The 18,024-nt window shown below is 51.9% G+C and overlaps 8 protein-coding genes; 5 read left to right on the forward strand and 3 right to left on the reverse strand.

The window, feature by feature from the left end:
- Positions 1-742: 742 nt before the first annotated feature.
- On the reverse strand, positions 743-1,227 carry RCC_05140 (uncharacterized protein; the record flags this gene model as incomplete). XM_023770416.1 has 2 exons in its annotated part: positions 743-859; positions 910-1,227. 2 exons carry the CDS (start codon positions 1,225-1,227, stop codon positions 743-745), a joined length of 435 nt encoding a protein of 144 aa, XP_023626184.1.
- Positions 1,228-3,968: 2,741 nt separating this feature from the next.
- Positions 3,969-4,381, forward strand: RCC_05143 (probable VMA9 Subunit e of the Vo (membrane) sector of the vacuolar H+-ATPase, essential for vacuolar acidification; the record flags this gene model as incomplete). XM_023770417.1 has 4 exons in its annotated part: positions 3,969-3,979; positions 4,030-4,113; positions 4,167-4,219; positions 4,278-4,381. 4 exons carry the CDS (start codon positions 3,969-3,971, stop codon positions 4,379-4,381), a joined length of 252 nt encoding a protein of 83 aa, XP_023626185.1.
- A 172-nt stretch (positions 4,382-4,553) lies between these two features.
- Positions 4,554-5,652, reverse strand: RCC_05144 (related to ARV1 Protein involved in sterol uptake and distribution into the plasma membrane; the record flags this gene model as incomplete). XM_023770418.1 has 4 exons in its annotated part: positions 4,554-4,667; positions 4,717-5,289; positions 5,342-5,395; positions 5,464-5,652. The coding sequence occupies 4 exons, from the start codon at positions 5,650-5,652 to the stop codon at positions 4,554-4,556; spliced, it is 930 nt and encodes a 309-aa protein (XP_023626186.1).
- A 538-nt stretch (positions 5,653-6,190) lies between these two features.
- Positions 6,191-8,782, reverse strand: RCC_05145 (related to subtilisin-like proprotein convertase; the record flags this gene model as incomplete). The annotated part of the gene is made up of 1 exon (XM_023770419.1): positions 6,191-8,782. The coding sequence occupies one exon, from the start codon at positions 8,780-8,782 to the stop codon at positions 6,191-6,193; it is 2,592 nt and encodes an 863-aa protein (XP_023626187.1).
- Positions 8,783-10,588: 1,806 nt separating this feature from the next.
- On the forward strand, positions 10,589-11,421 carry RCC_05146 (uncharacterized protein; the record flags this gene model as incomplete). XM_023770420.1 has 2 exons in its annotated part: positions 10,589-10,637; positions 10,691-11,421. The coding sequence occupies 2 exons, from the start codon at positions 10,589-10,591 to the stop codon at positions 11,419-11,421; spliced, it is 780 nt and encodes a 259-aa protein (XP_023626188.1).
- A 2,077-nt stretch (positions 11,422-13,498) lies between these two features.
- On the forward strand, positions 13,499-14,411 carry RCC_05147 (uncharacterized protein; the record flags this gene model as incomplete). XM_023770421.1 has 2 exons in its annotated part: positions 13,499-13,583; positions 13,636-14,411. 2 exons carry the CDS (start codon positions 13,499-13,501, stop codon positions 14,409-14,411), a joined length of 861 nt encoding a protein of 286 aa, XP_023626189.1.
- Positions 14,412-15,347: 936 nt separating this feature from the next.
- On the forward strand, positions 15,348-16,096 carry RCC_05148 (uncharacterized protein; the record flags this gene model as incomplete). XM_023770422.1 has 2 exons in its annotated part: positions 15,348-15,399; positions 15,447-16,096. 2 exons carry the CDS (start codon positions 15,348-15,350, stop codon positions 16,094-16,096), a joined length of 702 nt encoding a protein of 233 aa, XP_023626190.1.
- A 347-nt stretch (positions 16,097-16,443) lies between these two features.
- On the forward strand, positions 16,444-17,354 carry RCC_05149 (uncharacterized protein; the record flags this gene model as incomplete). XM_023770423.1 has 2 exons in its annotated part: positions 16,444-16,525; positions 16,576-17,354. The coding sequence occupies 2 exons, from the start codon at positions 16,444-16,446 to the stop codon at positions 17,352-17,354; spliced, it is 861 nt and encodes a 286-aa protein (XP_023626191.1).
- Between the last annotated feature and the right edge of the window lie 670 nt (positions 17,355-18,024).

Below are 18,024 nucleotides of genomic sequence, written 5' to 3' on the forward strand. Positions count from 1 at the left end.
GCGTTAGTGGCCTCCTTCATGCCCTCGATCAGCTCCTCACGCTTCTTTAACTCCGCCGACTATAGGTGCTGCTCGAGCTTCTGCTTCTTAACCTCGTAGCTTGAACCATCGTGATTCCTATTTGCTTCCTTCCGTAACATTCACGTAGTCTATAGTCTGATATAAACCTTCACGCAACGCTACATCAGCTAGCTATTCGTACGCACACATCCATCGAACATCTTCGGCATCCACATCCCCTTCCACAAAACATCTTCCGCAGGCTTCATTCAACGCAACCGTTATTGCATAACAACATTGTCGACTACACGCTTCGTCGCCATCATGGCCGACGCCAATGTCTTCCGCATTGGAGAGCTCACCGCAGAAGTGCGGATGCTAACACATAAAGCCTCTCTGTCGAATTTATCGCTCTTGTACGTCGAGTGCAGATAGTACCAGCATAGCTCTCGAGACAATTATCGAGATCTTCGAGCGAATGTAGGCGACGTCGGGCCTTACGCAGCTCTTCTCCTGGCTAGAATCTTCACCCAGCGAGTGATACACATACACGCCCTTTTCAGCTGAACACTATCTAACGGAAGACCTCGCCTAGAAAGAGGGATTTGCGACCTCGGGAGTGGCTCAGAGCGGCATAGTCTTCGATGCATCTTGTGGAGAGCGTCAAATTCATGAAAAGGCGAAGTACATACATCGATTTCTTTATTAAAGTGCATCTATTCTGATTTCAAGCGGGAAACGTCTATTCCACGCTAACTCCGCCGTCTTCTTCATGCTCCATATCGGCATTGCGTTCATTTTCAGCTTCTGCCTCACCCAATTCCTGCTGTTGTCGTCTGTTCCACTCCAGCCGAAGTGCCTGGGCGCAATGTCAGTTTGCTGTGAACTAGACAGAAAAATGGTACTTACCTGTCGGCGATTCTCGTTCTGCTCAATGCGTCCGTCAATCTCCTCCTGTCTCTCCCGCATCCTCTCACGCAAAACTACATACTTGTCCCCGATTTTGTGCAAACGAGCCAAATGGCGCGTTTTGGCCCGCTCAATCTGCTCTTCCAGCTTCACATCGGCAACTGCCATCTCATCCCAACTCAAATCCGATTGCATTTCTATGTCCATTTCGAGTGTTGTGCGGGAAGTTCTCATACGTACATTGGCTTTGCCCAGGCGGTTGTATTCCTTTTCTGCAGCGCGTTGGGCTTCACGAGCACTGTCGGTGGCGTCCGCCATGAGGTTGACTGTTTGTTCTGTTGCTGAGTGTCAGTGAAATTCCCTCGCAGTCCTTCACATGACTCACTGTKAGAATCGAGAGCGCGGTGGTGTATGTGTAGGGTTTGGTCTTCAAGAGAGGGAGAGTGATGATGGTGTCAGTCAGTCGTGTGAGGATGGATGTTGGAGGCTCTCGGTGATGTAATGGCCAGTCCGACTGAACGTGGTGAAGCTCCGGAGTCTTCCTCGTAGCAAATACGATATCAACAAGAGGAAGCTGTTTCTGAAGCGTAGGGTCGTGATGATGAGCTGTGTTCTGAGCCGAGAGAGGTCTTGTGGTTTGCAGAGAGCTTGCAGAGGTCCGCAGTGTTCAGTTCCAGCAGTCTTCGGCGTCTAGCAGCGCTGCTAGCGCGAAGTTCAGATTGTTGATATCCAATCTTCACAGCGACGCCGAGTTTATCTTCGCGACGTCAACAACACCCACTCCACCTGACACCACTGTCGAACAGAACCGACGTGCCAATGCAGAAATCCGAGGAGGAAGTCTTCGGCGAACTCGCCACCATCATGTCCGCCATCAAAGAGGCAGAGATAGAGTCCCGGGCGCTCGTGCAGCGTGAGATGGCCGAACCTGTCCACTTCAGAGCCGAATATGCAGAAGAATCGTCGGCGACCGCGTGTCAGAAGGMCATCAAACTGAGACGCATATTCCGGGTGCGAATCATTCTTCCTGCAAGAAAAGACACACACTGACTTGCATCATCAGAACAAGGCGCGGGACACTGCTGGGTCCTATGCATTAGAGCCCGCATCCGCCAATGGCCAGCATGAGCAACAGGGTAAGAAGAGCAGCCTCCATATGCTGAAAGTGGAGCAGTGGCTGCAGCCAGTGCAGCAAGAACGTGCCACGCTGCATAGAATCAGCAACCATTTGGCTGCGATGGCGACTCAGCCAAACGTGGCACCCGCTGGCCCAGTCCACGCACCTCCGCAGCGCTATCCCCCGCCACCGCAACAGATCGCGCCAGCTTCGCTCAGCCACGGAGCATTCATCAGAGAGCACCAATCACGCAAGCCCTGGGCGGCGTCAGCACCCTCCCGCAAAGAGCGCCTGTGAGTAATCGCTTGATTGGAAAGGACCTGTCTCACGGAATGCTTCTCGCGACGAGAGTTCCCCTCTAGCTCGACTCCAGAACGAGCTCAGCGAAGACGTCGAAGGTCTGGAGTGAAGGCCAAGGGACGGGGCCTGTGTTGRAGCGCAGCTTCTGCATGGCCCGCTTCCAGACGGACTTGCAAGCCTCTGCGTCCCACACCGACCTATCGCAGGAGGCTTGCGAGACGCGATCAAAGTCGATCTACACAACGTCAGAGTTGGACGAGTCTCCCAAGCCAGTGAGGAATATCTCGCAAAGGAGATGGGCGAGAAGACTCCAAAGAAGCGAGCCACGCGAGGGAAACGAGCTGGCCCAAGGCAAAATCTGCCCCCGTCCGTGTCACCGACGGAGATGGCAATKCCATTGACCTCCGTGCTCTCGGTATGAACAGCGCCAGCGCTGCGGAGACGTCTTCGGGTCCGACCAACCAGGCCACATATGGCTCCCGTGCCGCATAGATCCTCGATGCTCAGAGACAGCAGCATGCGAACGACGACGCAACGCGCGGCGTGGATCAAATGTCCTATGAGGAAGCGGAGGACCCGTAGTCTTTCAGATCGTTTTCTTCGGGGCCCAGTTGGTCGAGTTGCTGCGATCCAATTGACGTTTGCAGAGCTGTCGATATGAGGATTGTTCATCAGGACAAGGCATCCTCAGTCATGTCCACAAAGTCCCGAGGCCTCGCTCTCTACAGGCTCGATGATTTGAAGCCCGTTAGAATCCTTGCTATTAGCAGAGTGGCCGTTACTCAATTGAGAGTGCAGTTTAGGGTGCTGCTCTTGCTGATAATTCTTCATATCGATAGCTCTGGACGTTTGAAGATGGACGAACGCGATTGCCAAAAGCGCCGGATTTGGTGGTGCATTGGGTGGCATAGTGGCGGAAAGATGTTGTGCGATAGTTGTTGCTAGAATTAAGCAACAGTCGCTGAAGCTGTGGAAATTGACGTTAATAATGCCTTGCAGAAGACCGCTAGCGGCGGAGGTCCACGCCGGTAACGACAACGACGAAGGGAACAATCACTAACATTCGACCTGTTGAGCATTCGACGCGCGAACATGTCCTTCCACCTGCTGTGTTCCGGGCCAAGTTGATCGAGTGCTGCCTATGGATGTTGTCCATTGCGCTAAAAGATGAATGAAGTCTTGATCTAACTCCAAGCGCGATCATGATTCGAAAGGATAAGGAGACACGGAGTTTTTGCTTTTCACGGGCAATGAGGCTCAGATACGGAGTGAAAGAAGTAGGGACAAAAAAGAATCTCTGACTGAGCTAGTACTGCATCTGCGCGGAGAATGAAGACCTGTTCAGACATCACTTACGGCGTCCCCGTCATGCTGACTTCGCAATTGCACTTCGTGATATGTTCATCTGCATCTTATAGGCTCGCCTCAGATACACACAGACAATAGCACACATCGAAACCAAACACAACGACGACAGAGGGTGGAGGTGTGAGAGACGGAAGAGAAAGGGAGGTGAAGGGATGGAAGTGAAGTCGGCCCTCGATCCGGCCTTGGCATCGCCGACTCCGACCTAGCGTCCGCAACCCATCATCATGAGGGCAGCTCAAGGCCCAAACACAAACACCATTCACAGCTCTTCATCATGGCCAACGGGTGGGCAGTACCTTATTATCAAACTCGAGCGCAAGCTAACACATCGTCAGATGGAGTCTCCTGATCAGCATCCTCGTCGTCGTGGGCGTTCAACTCCTCGCCTGGTTCTTTAGCCCCAAAGGCGAGAACCAAACGTACGTCGCGCATAGCCACCCATTCCCATCGAGTCTTGCTAACGTACGCACAGCGTCTGGCGCTCGACCGTCATACTCTCTGCCGCGGCTTGTTGGCTTATGTGGGGTGTGTTAGAAATTAAGGACAGGACAGCGGCGAGCACTGCTAACCACGACTTCTAYAGCCATAACATTCCTCGCCCAGTGGCATCCTCTCATCGTCCCCGAGCGAAGCGATTTACGGCCAGAGTTCAATGGGGGAGTAAAGAGTGGCAGTCAGATGTTCTAGATGGGATTGGGATAGTAACAGCGGGCGAATACGGCGTTCTGGGTGTACAAGAGCATGTAGGGTTAAGGAGATATTGCAYTGAAGCAAGCAGGAAGCTTTGAGACATCACAAGTTTGATGATACTGTCGATATGTGATATGTAAAGACATTGCAGAAGGGACGTCATGGTATGTTAGCCCAGACCGATGGTCTCCATCAATCTCCGCCAGACTACGATGAGGTCTCCTGTCTCAACCACACCTGCCGCTGCAACGCCACCTTTCACTCCGACAACACGAAGGGTTCCCTGCAAAGATCAGCTTCTATACAATACTTCAAAGACTAACAAGACTTACCCATCCAACTCCAGCTCTGAAGATAGCTCCCACAGCAGCCAGCACAGCAGCTCTCACATACCCACAGTCCAGCAAGATCTCCAACGCCGCCACGTTGTTGATAATGACAGCCCAGGAAACCGCACTCGCGCTGCTTGGCAAATCATATTTCCACACCAGCAGCATGAGCGGGAAGAGTTTCGTAAAGCTTGAAACCAGCAGTGCCGTGCTAACGAGTGCCGGATGCGGGTAATGCGGGATGAGAGAATTGAGTGGTCGGGGGAAACGCACAGAGAGGAGTGCCCGGATGGGAACGTGGAAGGAAAAGGTCTCCACGGCGCAGAGGACGAGAAAGTAGATGTATTGCACTAGAATTGGTTGAGCCGCGATCCAGCTGGTTGATTGAGATCCATCGTGGCTGATGTAGGTGCCATTCAGAGAGGTTGAGTTTGTGTAGGTGGCCGGAAGCAACGGAAGTGGAAGTGGTGGTGAGAGTGATTGCGCTTCGGACGATGGTGTGGCCTTTTCAATGCGTGCCCAAGTAAGGTAGACATCGAACAGGAGCAACAGAATTCCTAGGCGGATGATCGATGGCTGTTTGGCAACATCAGTAAAGCAGAAAACTATGAATGGAGAAGAAACTCACGTCAAACTTGTCGTCAACTCGTCCAAGTCTATTGAACAGAAGATGTCTGTAAACCTGAAACCGACTCAGCACTCGAATCCCTATGTATAAATGTAAGGACAAATCAACAATCTTTTCCATACCTGAGGTTTAATCAAGACCAAATCGATAAACAAGACCACAAAGTCATGTTCGACGTATTTGTCGGCGAAGCGTTTGCAACGCGGACATTGTGTGAGTCGCACACCCTTTCCGAGAGCCTTGTCGTCGGCTTTGCTGTATGTGGTGTACAGCGCGGCCACCGGATATCGACATTCAATGCAGATGGGCATACCTTGTTCTTATATTATTGAATGTGTTCCGGACTCGGTCGATGGTTGTGGCAGGTGGGAGAGAGGACGAGGGAGCGGAGTGAGTTCCGCGTGGGCGATTGAACTTTGGTTCGTCCCAAGAACACTTCCACCTACTGCGTTCCCTCTTTACGCCCACCAGTACGGTATATATGATTACTTTAGGGAGTTTTGAGGATGCGCTTTCCAATAGCACACTCTGGACGCTTGTCCGCGGACTCAATGCTTTCCTCTCCGTGCCTCACCATCATCTCTACTCTCTCTTCATCAAACGCGAATCTCACCCTCGGACTTCAATACTCGGAGAGACCCTTCAACTCGACCTTGGCCGCTGTGCTTCTCGCTTGATCCTTGTCATGATGAACAAGGACACCAGAGCAGAGCGTCTACGTCGTCTGCAGCGTCAGCTATCTGTCCGCTTCGAACAAAGCCATGCGCTCAGGAAAGAGCAAGGTAGGATCGAGAAGCGGATTGAAGATCTCGAACATCGCAAATTAGTGACTTGTATACATTGCGAACACTACTCGACATCAATCCCCTCTGCCTTCCCACTATCCTCGTCCTTGTCTCTATACCTCTCCTGCCCATCGTCACTATCACTCTCTCCACCCAACGCGTATCTCTCTTCCTCCAATTCGTCCTCGCTCTCCTCGTCTGTTCCTTCCGCAAAGGCATTATAAAGATCATCACCTCTCTGTTTTCTCCTCCTACGATTCAATGGAACGTTCGCTTCATCGCCTTCTGCGTCCTCATCCCTTCCGACCATCTCAAATCCATATTCGTCTCTCAGCGTTCGCTTTTTCCTCCGCTGGACGAAGATCCAGATACCGAGAGATGAGAGGAAAGCGAGGATCAAGAACGCGGAACCATAGATCCAGATCTGAGTGCGTTTGCTAACGCCAAAGGTGGGGAAGATGTGTGGAAGGAAGTTGGTTCCTGTTGTTGGGGTTGCGGAGGGTGCAGGGTCCACGGTGTGGGTCGGAGGAGAATGCTCTGCTTCCTCTCCCGCTGGCGTGGGAATGATGATAGGAGTCGTGACGGCCGGGGTAGGAGTTGGTTTGGTAGGACGATCGATATGGTCGGTGGGGTTACCTTCAGGGACGCCAGTATGGTCGGAGGGAACGGCGACGGTGGTGGTGTGCGCTCCGGCAGTTTGAGTTTCCGGTGGATTCAGGGAGTCGTGGTCATCGTCATCATGTTCACCTGGAATTGGAAGAAGAGGTTGATTCTCCCCGTCGATGCTCTCGCCCCAAAGTTTGAGACGCCAATCCGTGAATATTCCTTTGTGTTCGTTGACGCGGGTGTCCTTTACAATGACAGTCCATTTCCCAAGACCGGTTTCTCCCCAGTGGGCCACGCTCATAAAGGTCCAGTCGATATAGCCGCTTGCTGCATTGTCGTTGCGGCGGTGGGTGGCGATATGAGAGACCATGCCGGTGGGAGATCTCAACTCGACTGAGAGGTCTCCGCGACGGGTGTGTTCGACGTTCATGGTCACTGTGACATGTTCGATGCGCTCAAAGTTGGCTTTGGTGAGCATGTCTTGGGTGACTTCGAAGGAGGAGGCCAATCCTTGGTCGCCTTGAGGAACTTCGTGCTTGACGTGAAGCCAGGGTGAAAAGTACCAAGCTTGAGGCTTAACGTTGGTCCAATTCTTTGCTGCTTCGACCAGAGCATATGCATCTGCCTTTCCATAGCCGAATTGATGACCAAAGTTCTTGCCCATTGCCTCGTTCATTTGATAGTCATCTGGCTGGTCGATTGGTACGGCAGTGATGATTGTGATGTATTGGATATCTCTCCATGTAAGCTGCGGGTTGACCTCCATCATGAGAGCGTACATGCCAGCAACCAATGGTCCAGCAGCGGACGTTCCCCCATGATTGGCGTAGCACGAGTCCTCGCCAACATCTGTGGTGTGGATGGCGTCTCCTGAACCAGAAGAGTAGGTAACGACCAACTGAGCAGCACATTTCTCAGAGTAGTACGGATGAAGGCCTTTGCGATCAATACCTCCCACGGAAACCGAGTAGATGCTGTTGGTGTAACCATCGAAGTTGCAGTTGTCATCATTCGCAGCGCCATTGCCGATTGCAAAGACGAAGATGCTTCCCAACCCTCCTCGACCTTCTTGGATTCCCTTGAACATGGCGCGACGGATGAGGATTCCTGGTCCCTCCATCGACTGCCCATCATCCGGTGGACCCCACGAGCAAGAGTAGATTTGTGTCTTCTGAAAGCCGTAATTCAGTGCTTCCGCCTCATCCGCGTCGGAGATGATCTTTGACAGAATACGGACACCGGCGATTTGACTGTCATAGGCGACACCCACTCCGCAGACATTGTTCCGGGCAGCGCTGACTTCCCCAGCACAGCGTGTTCCATGTCTATCATCTGACAGACGCGGCTTTGGATTTGGACCCGGATCGTTGTAATCCCAGCTGCCATCTGCGTCGTAGTTGGCTTTGAGGTCGTTGCTGTCCATGTCCAATCCATCGTCCACAATGCACACGGTAGCGCCCTTGCCCGTAACCCCTTGCTGCCACACACCGGTGACGTTGATATCATGACCCAGCTGCTTGGAGTTGTACAAATGCCATTGATCGTGGAAGATGGGGTCAATGATGCTCAGATTGGCCGCAATCTTGATGCCGATCTCTACCGCTTCGTTGTATTCATCAGCAGCTTGTTGACGGCGGTATTCCGGTACGCTCTCCTCTTGTGCACTCTCAAAGCCCCGCTTCACCAGTGGGAAACGCTTGTGCAGTTCCTGCTTTTGTGAGAGAAGCACATTGTCCAGCACATGCGGTAATTCCGCACCCGCTTCTCGTTTCCGCCGTCTTTGCTTGAGGGAATCTATTTCTGATCTGACGTGATCGTACTCGTGCTGTCGATTTGGAGTGTAGAAGATGTGGTGATCGTCCAGCTGGCCCAGTGGTCCTTCATATTGCAATCCCAGGGAATCCGACACGTCGCGCGCGTCAATTCCAGCCCGCACGTGCACTGCATAATAATCGTAGGTATCGTAGTCTCGTCGTGATTGTAGTCGGGTCGCTGCCCCGGATGCCGGGAGGAGGAGGAATCCCAGGCCCCAACCCCACGGAACTCTCATCCTGGGAGATGTTTACGAAGGGAAAGAGTGGAAGGGAATTAAGATGCTGGGATTATGTACATCGGCCGTGCTGTAATCAGGCGACAGATCGTGAATTGACGGAATTTTGGAAAATCGATGCTCTCTGCGGGTGAACACCTATTGTTTCCAGGCCTGAATAAGGATGTTCGGCGAGGAAGGATCGACCCGGCTTCCGTGTCGATCGGCGGAGAACAAAGAGAGTCGAGTGTTGGCCGAGCTTGTGCGAGAGAGGTAACTACATTTGTTAATTATATGCCATGAAATGACACGCGTTATTGAGATTGCTCATGTATGACCGTTGAGGACTGACTTGATTGAAATGCTACTCATTGTACCGTGGTGAATCAGAGTGATTCGTGTTTGAACGACGCGAAGTCCAATCTTGGCATCCCCGGTCCCGCTCGCCGCTCTTTCCTCGTGCCTTGCAGGGGTCAGTCGTCACTTCCCGTCTTCACACTTCACGCAACACCCGTCTGCTGTCACTACTCGCACCACTCAATGAGACACAACATTCATCATGTGGGAGATTATCGGTGGTACTCAGCTCGCTGGGCTTTGCCCACCGTGTCTTTTCTCTCTTTGCATCCTTCAACAACGTACATGATTCTTACGCGTCGGACGGAATACAGCCGAGCAACGTTCTCAGCCATTTCATTCGAGGGCGACTTGCAGGTACCATGTAAAGGGTGTCACTCCGCTTCGAATCAGTTGTCCTCCGATGCGTGATGGAGCTGCAGTGATAGTTTGAAAGGCTTACGGCGCTACACTCGGGAATTTTAGTATTTCAGCAGCAGATGCTCTTACCTTCCCTGTTGGATGACGTTCTACCTTCCAAGCAAGCATACTACAACGGCCTACCTGGAAATCCGCAACCCAATCTGGTCCAAAGACCAATGGCTCATAGACGGAGAGCTTAGTCGACTTGCTGGATTTCTCCGCCCTGCTTTCCAAAATACTCTATCAACGAACATGCCTTTCAATTTTTACTCAAATATATCCACCTCTTGAGACACCCGCGAGCAGATTGCCCATTATGGACCAGCTACCCGCCTGCAATTCTAGGGTCTCCGCCATCAAAGCCGCGGTGATGCATGATCTTCATTTTTTTACTGTATGTGCTCACCACATGCACGTCCGGGAACATTACAAGACTCAACTGGCTAGATAAGATCTTGAGAACGACCGCAAGATCCATGCGATGGACCAGAGGTACGACGAAGCTATGGCGGGTCTTCGTTGCCCTAGACATGCGAAGGACGTCCCCAAGTCGGAGGCTGGGGATGTTGACTGGGAGAGTTGGAGGCGTCTTTGAGAGCCCACAAGAGATACGTGAGGACAGATATGGCGAAGGCGAAGAGTATTACCGCGATCGAGATGCATTTGTAGTCTGCTCTATGTGGTATGATGCATCCGGTGACCGCTAACGGCAAGGTAGGACGACTGTTTCATATGACTGACTTGGCGCACAGTTGCTATTTATGTGCTTTGCTCTCCGGACACGATGATGGCTTGTAGGTACCGGGAGAGATCGAGTTAGCAGACAGAAACTGAGCACCATGATGGTGTGCTACTGTGCAAGGTGTTCCACGGCTTTCATTTATGCCATCATCATCTTCCTCATCTTCATCTTCATGGTTCTATCTCATCTTCTGCTTGCCCAGCTTAAATGTTTATCTGTGCGTCATCGGCACGTGTCAGCTAAGCTCGAGAAACTCGACTCCTTTCCCCTCTCATACTTCTATCAACATCTACGCACGCATCAACTACCACGGAATGGATTCCAACATGTCATACGCTGACCTCGTGCCATCTGCCGCGGCGGAGGATCTGCATGGTTCGTTAATTCGAAGATCTCGTTCGAGTCTCGCGCGCGCTAATATCTGACAGATACTGCTTCCACCAGCACTCTTAAGTCTGCCGCCTCCAAGGTCTTCGCTCTGCCAGAGCTCCTCGAGGCTATCTTGCTGCACGTGTCGCTTGACGCTTGCAGAGATGGTCCACCACAGCGCTCTGCAAACGCCTACTTTCCCTTCCCAGCCAAACCACTCTTCGTCCTTCAGCGTGTCAACAGTACTTTCCGCGCAATCATCACCCACAACAAGATCATCCAGCGCCGTATGCTCCTCGCTCCACATCCGGTTTCCGACATGGGTGCCGCACAACCCGGGGCAGTGGTATCCTGGTTCGGAGATGAAATGACAGGCGGCCATCCCACAGAATTCAGCGAACTATACGACCAGCCTTTTCGTTTCTCCTATGCAGGTCTCTGGATCTCGCCCCGCCTCCTCAAAGCTCTGCAGACCGCAGTCTCGGACCCCAAGGCTTCGTGGAGATCGATGAAGATCCACTGCGTCGATGGCGGTGAGCCCCTCAGGGTCCTCTTGACTCGGGATTTTGGTGGTGCGGGTTGGATGTTCAGATTCGAGGATGGCGTGACGCTGGGAGAACTCCATGATGCTTTGCTGAAAGTCGCGCCGGCTGTAGAAGAATATCGTCATTACATAACAGATCCCATGCTGCATGAGACTATGGAAGATCTTGAGAGGCAGGTGGAGATAGAGGTTAATGCTTTGGCACGTTTGAGGGAGGAGTGTAAGAGGGATGATTTGTGGGAGTGATTGAGAGCAAATATGGGGATTGACGGGGTTAGCGATGGGAGACATTATGGGGCGACCCACAACTCCGTGAAGCATGTGCGCGCCATGCTCTGGTGAGGGAGGTATAAATCAGCCAGCTCACAAGTCCAAAAGGCCGGAGGTCAAGCATGGCAGGAACTGGGTGGCGGACTCATAGAAGGATCAGGCGTTTCTTATTTCATTTCTCTTACGACTCTCGACTTTCTAATGTCTTCATTCCGTCTCCCCATCCTCAATCCGTATGTTATCCCCACGTCTGCGTAGAGAGAAGAGACGTCTCTCCACGTCATCAGAATTTGGCATGTGCTAGCCAAGACCTCGACCACACCTCACGATCTTTGAGACTAATCGTTCGCCTCCACTAACCACTTCCTCAAAGCAGGCAGACTCCGACGCCGGAATGTCGAGTAAAGGATCGGACCTCGCCACGGCKGGAGAAGACTCGTGTAGTAAGTATCGTAATCAGTACATGATCGAGTTGAACTGACATTCAGCAGACAGCATGCATCCTCCAAGCCTTCTCGACTCCGCCGATAGTGGCGCATCTGGTATGTTGCTTAAACGCGTCACGAGATCACTTCTAACACTCGACAGGTACTACCTTACCATCGCTGTCTTTCAGCTCTGCCACAGGAGGTCCATCCGGTAGGTTCATGGAATAGAGCTGGCGAGCAAGAGAGAAAGAAAGAGTCTCACTGACACCTCCCAGCCAACCCACCGCTCCTCTCCCTCTTACCACCCACTCCACCCTCCGCCGCCACAAAAGTGTTCTCCATCCCTGAGCTCCTAGACCCGATCCTCGTCTACCTCGCCTCCAACTCAACAACTTCACCCAGCTGCCTCCAGCAGGTATTCCCTTCAGCAGCCTGCTCCCTCTTCCTCCTCCGTCGCGTAAACAAAACCTTCAACAATGCAATCGCTCGCAACTCGACAATTCAACAACGCATGTTCCTCGCTGCATGGCCCGCAAACTCCGACAATACATCCCATCCTCTCTCACGAATCGAATGGTTTGGGAAAATGATTGGAGGATTCAATCCCAATCCTCGTGTTCGTCGCACGAGGACGAATTCAGGGATGATTGAGATTACGGATTCTTTGTTTGAATTGTTTTATGATGCGGAATGGGATGAAAGAGCTTCGTGGAGGGCTATGGTGCTTCATTGTGATGTTGGGGGGAAGTTGCTGAGGGTGAGGATTTCGGAGAATACGAGGGTGGTTTGGAAGATTAGGTATGGGGATGGATTGACTATGGGGAAGTTTTATGATGGGTTGAGGAAAGTGGGGCCGTTTTTGTTGAGGTATAGACGGCTTGRGAGGGCGGGGAGTGAGGGGGGAATGGGGGAGAAGTATGCGGAAGCTTTGAAGGTGTTGTTGGAGAGGTTGAGGGAGGAGTGTGAGAGGGATGATTTGTGGGAGTGATGAGAGAGGGGTAGGAAACTGAGTGAGATGCTGCTGCCTGAGAAAGCTCTCGTCAAAATGATGGCTAGCTGGACTATTCGGAGATGGGGAATCATTCGACTGCACGATTGCGATGATGGGGGAGATGATGTGCTGTCTGCAAATCCCGACAGCATCGAGGCTGGAATTCAGTCGAGCAGACGAGCCGGAAAAGTTCAACGGTTGCTTGTTGCTGCTTTTCTGCGTGGTTTGGGTTTTGTCTTTTTTTTGAGTCTTTTCTTTGAGTCTCTTCTCCTATGCCGCTATCTTGAGTTCCATGCTCCCATCCAACTTTACCATCGTCTCCCTCCATATATCAATTTCTAGCAAGTATTGTACGTCACCGTCTTCATCCACGCCAAGGGCTTTACCGAAGTTCGAGCGACGGAATCGGAAGATATGTGGTAATGGAAAGCCGTGAACCATGGTTTGTATTACCAAACGAGTGGATTTTGACGGCGAGGTGGATGCAAGCAGAGTTGATATAATTATTCATCATCTTAGCGTCATATACATCTTCGCGGTCCGGAAAATAATTGTTCAATCTTTTAGCGCCACTCGACATTCATCAACCAACTTGACCAAGTGGCATTCAACCTGAAGGTCTCTTCGCATCAACATGGCCACCCAGAACGCTTCCTCGCGCGCCATCGACTCGGCCGTCGAGATGCTGAACGACTTCGTCGCCGACAAACATTCGTCGCGTAAGTGCGAGTCTCATAGCTTTTGTAGACACGCGCTGACACTTGACATCAGCCATTCCACTCCCATCCGCGGAAGTACCTACCCAGACTTCTAATGACCCAACAAATGTATCTGCCACCGCCCGAGTCCTCGCCATACCTGAACTCCTGGAGAACATACTGCGCCTTGCAACCTCATCTCCGGTCTATGCATTTACGACGAACAAGCGATCAGCCCCTGTTTCGGGACGCAGACACTATCGAACCCCATGCAAGAGACTTTTCATCCTACAGCGAGTTAACAGCACCTTCAAGGCTGTGATCTGCAGAAGTAAGGTGCTGCAGCAGCGTATGTTCCTCCAGGCATTCGATCCGCCTAAGGAGATACCTTCAGACATGGTCCATACTTCCTGCCAAGAATCCTTCCAGTGGCTCATTTCAGGAGTCGTTATCGAGCTCAACTACGTTCAAGAGCTCACTGGTCGACCCGAACAGCTGAGACTTGACTCGCGATCAAAGAGCGGAGTGATTATAACCAGCAGTCCTGCTGCATCTTGGCGGAAGATGAAGCTCCACTGCGTCAAAGGTCGCGGCCTAATCGACATCATTTTGTGCACAGAGTTCGACGCTGACTTCCCAGTGTGCAAGTTTCGTGAGCAGGACGAGATGACGCTGGGAAAGCTGTATGAGGGACTAAAGAAGCTGCTGCCTTTGCTCGCGCTTGTCCAGGACCTCGAGAGGCGCACGCGATCAATCTACCTTAATCGAAATATCTGGGCACCCAAGAAACTGGAATTGGCGAAGGAGAACCTTCGAGTGGAGTGCGCTCGGACTGATCTGTGGGATTGAGAACCTGGGATGTTCTATCTCAACAGCAGGCAAATCAAGTAAGGCAGCGTGGTAGAAGAAGCTCTGCAGGGAAGTTGGAGAGCTTCATGCTGCTCGGTGGTCCTCAATTGTCATCTCGATGGCTCTCTTCAGAAACCATGCGATACGGCGAGATTTCAGGGACGATCAGCTCAGAGCAACGACGCTCTCGGGGCTCTCAATATGACACGATACTCGAGAATGCGGCAGAACAGCATTGCTCTTGGATGGAATCTTATCATTGTCATGGTCAGCGAGTCGTCAACTCAGCCTGATCTTGTTTCAAATGCACATTAATACTCGAACAGTTTTCCCATTACCGTGAATTCTGCTTCTCAGCTTTATTGGAGTCGGATTCTGTCCCAGACGCCAAGCAAATACCTGACAAATAGGTAATATGGTATGATAGTAGCTAATCCCAATCACTTGAGAATCAATGTCAAGCTAGCCTCCACATTTCAACCATTGGCATGGCAGTTCTTGACTGAGATCGATCGTACATGCTTCCACAGGCGTATATATCAGCTTGACTACGATCTTTACTGCATATTATTCAGCTCAGAGACTTACACGACGCATTACAGTGGCCCATGCCTCTCCGTGAGGATCTCCCCTGAATCGTACGCTCCGTGGCTTCAAAGATCGGGGGGAGTAGGAGATCTTCTGGTGCTTACAGTATAGCTGCATGGGCGCGACGGTGTAGTCGAGCGATGATCAGTTTTCTTCGGCTCCGAATCCATTCATCTTGATGCAATGCCTCCTAAAAGCCATTTCTCAGTGATGACATTTTGCATCAGATCTCGTCTTGTGCTCCAAAACACGTCATTTACCGAAGTGGTGTCGATTTGAATCTTAGCTTTTCCAGCTCAGACATCATTGCTAATTGCTTCACTGTCATCAGCATCCATCTCGCCTACGATGGAGCTCACGACGCCGAGTACCGATGCCACCTCCACTGTGGAGCCATCTGGTAAGTACGCTGGATGATTCGGAATCGCCCGCGCTGACTCTGAACAGACGAAGTGCCATCCTCGGTCGAAGCTCGCGCCACTCCAGTGCCAGCATCGACTCGGGTGTTTGCTCTCCCTGAGCTTGTTGAGAACATTCTCCTTCATGTGACGCCTGCTGATGGGCTCACGGCCGGCAAACTGGATCCAACACCCATTCTCTTCGTCCTCCAGAGAGTGAACACCACCTTCAAGAACACAATCTCCGGCAGCAAGTCGCTACAAGAGCGCATGTGTCTTAGACTTCACACGGATATGAAGCAGCGTCGAAGTCCGAAGGATTTGTTCGAATGGCTCTTGGAAAGCATTGTTGTAGTCAACGGACGGGTGGTGTTGGTCGGACCTGCAGACTCGTTGGGCATTGCCCGAGCCCTTCTTGGAGTCTCCAGATTGTTCTCCAGAGGCAGTCATGCCACAGGTTCACGGCACTACGATGCTGTACACGGCTCGGAAGCATCATGGAGACGGATGAAGGCCCACTGCGAGGAGAGTGACTTGAAGTTTGACATGGCGACTGAGAGCGATCAAATCATGCTGCCGAGCTTTACGCGAGATATGACGCTGGGGGAGGTCCATGATGGATTGCAGAGGCTTATCGCAGCTCTGAACCGGTACTTTGAATCTCATCCGTTGCGAAGACTACGGATTGACGAGGGGTGAGTACTCCTTCGAACGGCGCGAAAAACTCCGCAAGGCTCTGGAGGACGAGGTCATGCATGAACATTTCTGGTTGTGAAACATGTAGCCAGCATGCGCGGCGAGATCAAATAGGTCCTGCACGTAAGACAAGCCTCTGCGTGCTGAATTGATGGAATCGCCTAGCGACTTGGATCTGTCGCAGAAGTCGAGCTCTCTGGCAGTATCAAATCAGCAAACACTGCAACACGTCATCGAGAGAAATGTAGAGTGAAGAAGCTCACTTCACTTTCATTTCCACCAGCTTCTCTTCCTTCTTTCATCCAACATCACTTTATCCTCATCACAATTGAGGACCACTCGTCGCGGCGATGGACCAGCAAGACCGTGCGTCGCCTGCACTTGAGGTCGGCATGTCCACGACCGACGGCAGTGTCTCTACTGCGGTTCACGGTCAGTCCCGCGGTCCCTCCATTTTTGATCATACTGACATTGAGGCGAAGATGGAACCTCGCTCATTCCGCCTGCCACTCCTACCAGCGTAGGATCTGCCGCCCAGACTGTTTTCGCCCTTCCCGAACTTCTCGAGAGTATCCTCCTTCAAATCTCCACATTCAATCAAGAGGATAGGCACCTGAACCCAGCCAAGGACCTCTTCATCCTTCAGCGGGTCAACAAGACTTTCCAAGCCGTCATCACGCGCAATAAGACGCTGCAACACCACATGCTCCTTCAGCCGAATCGACCAGGATCGCAAGACTTCAGTATGGAGCAGACAATGAGCTGGCTCATGTCGAATGTCGGATTCTGCTGGGATCGCCACGAGCTGTTCAAGACGAAGTACAAGACGCTATTTCTTCGTCCACTCGACAAAGGCCTCCGTTTCGCCGCGACAAAGGATGCATCCTGGCGCAAGATGAAGATTCGCTTCGTTTCTGTCTCTGGCGAGAATGGCTTCTGGTACGACGACGGGAACGATATTGGGTTGTATCTCATTCGGGACCGTGGGGTGGACATGAGGCTCGGGAACCACGTTCGGGTGCTTCTCAGTCAAACTCTTCGCTTTGGGGTGGAAATGACGCTCGGGAAGCTACACGAAGGGCTGATTTCCTTCATGCCATCGCTCATCGAGTATGAGAAGGCTGTCGAGGAGGCCAAGGTTGAGAAGACGGTCATGGGCCCCCAGAGCCCTCCAAGGCGAACTCGTCCTTGCAAAGATCGACGAGATCGTCTTCGAAAGGATCTTCGAGGCCGATGTGCTCAGGATGATCACTGGCTGTGAGTAACAGAACTCTGGCGAGAAATCGGGTCTACGAGTTGAGAGTCCTGGAATCAGACTGCAAGGGACGCGATCTCCGTCGATACGTCCTAGACTTGGGTGCGTTCCAAAGGTTTTGCGGCTCAAGAATTGATCATGGTGATACTGGGTATGATTTCAGGTGCAGTAGCACCCCTGCAGTAGCATCAATGTCCTAGCATGATCGCAGAATTGATTCACTGTCGCAAAGTGCACATGTGATTCAAGAATGAATCCACTTGCCTCTGTTTCTTGCTTTCTCTCTTCCATGACCGCTGCACAACGACAACATCCTACGCAAACAGGCACTCGCATCCATTTCATTATCCTGTACGTACTACAGCGAGTCAACTGACGTTCCAGGCCACATTTCTCAGGAGTAGGACGCTGCGTAGGAAATGTTTCTTACTTCTCATCCCGATTGGCATGGGTTTGTCTACACCTAGCAGCACGCTATCTCTGGAGCTGGTAAACCAGGAGCAGGCACCTCATCTCAAAAGACCCGGGGCTTGTTGACGCAACATCGCATCTCACACTGACAACAACAAGTGCTTCAAGTGGCCGCTGCGGTTCAGAAGCGCCTCGTCCATACGGATGCCGTACACCTTCGTTCCCGGCAGAGGCGTGACGAAATTCCATGACCCCCTGTGGTAGT

The sequence above is a fragment of the Ramularia collo-cygni genome (genome assembly GCF_900074925.1).
Source record: "Ramularia collo-cygni strain URUG2 genome assembly, contig: RCC_scaffold07, whole genome shotgun sequence".
In the NCBI taxonomy this organism is placed as follows: Eukaryota; Fungi; Ascomycota; class Dothideomycetes; order Mycosphaerellales; family Mycosphaerellaceae; genus Ramularia; species Ramularia collo-cygni.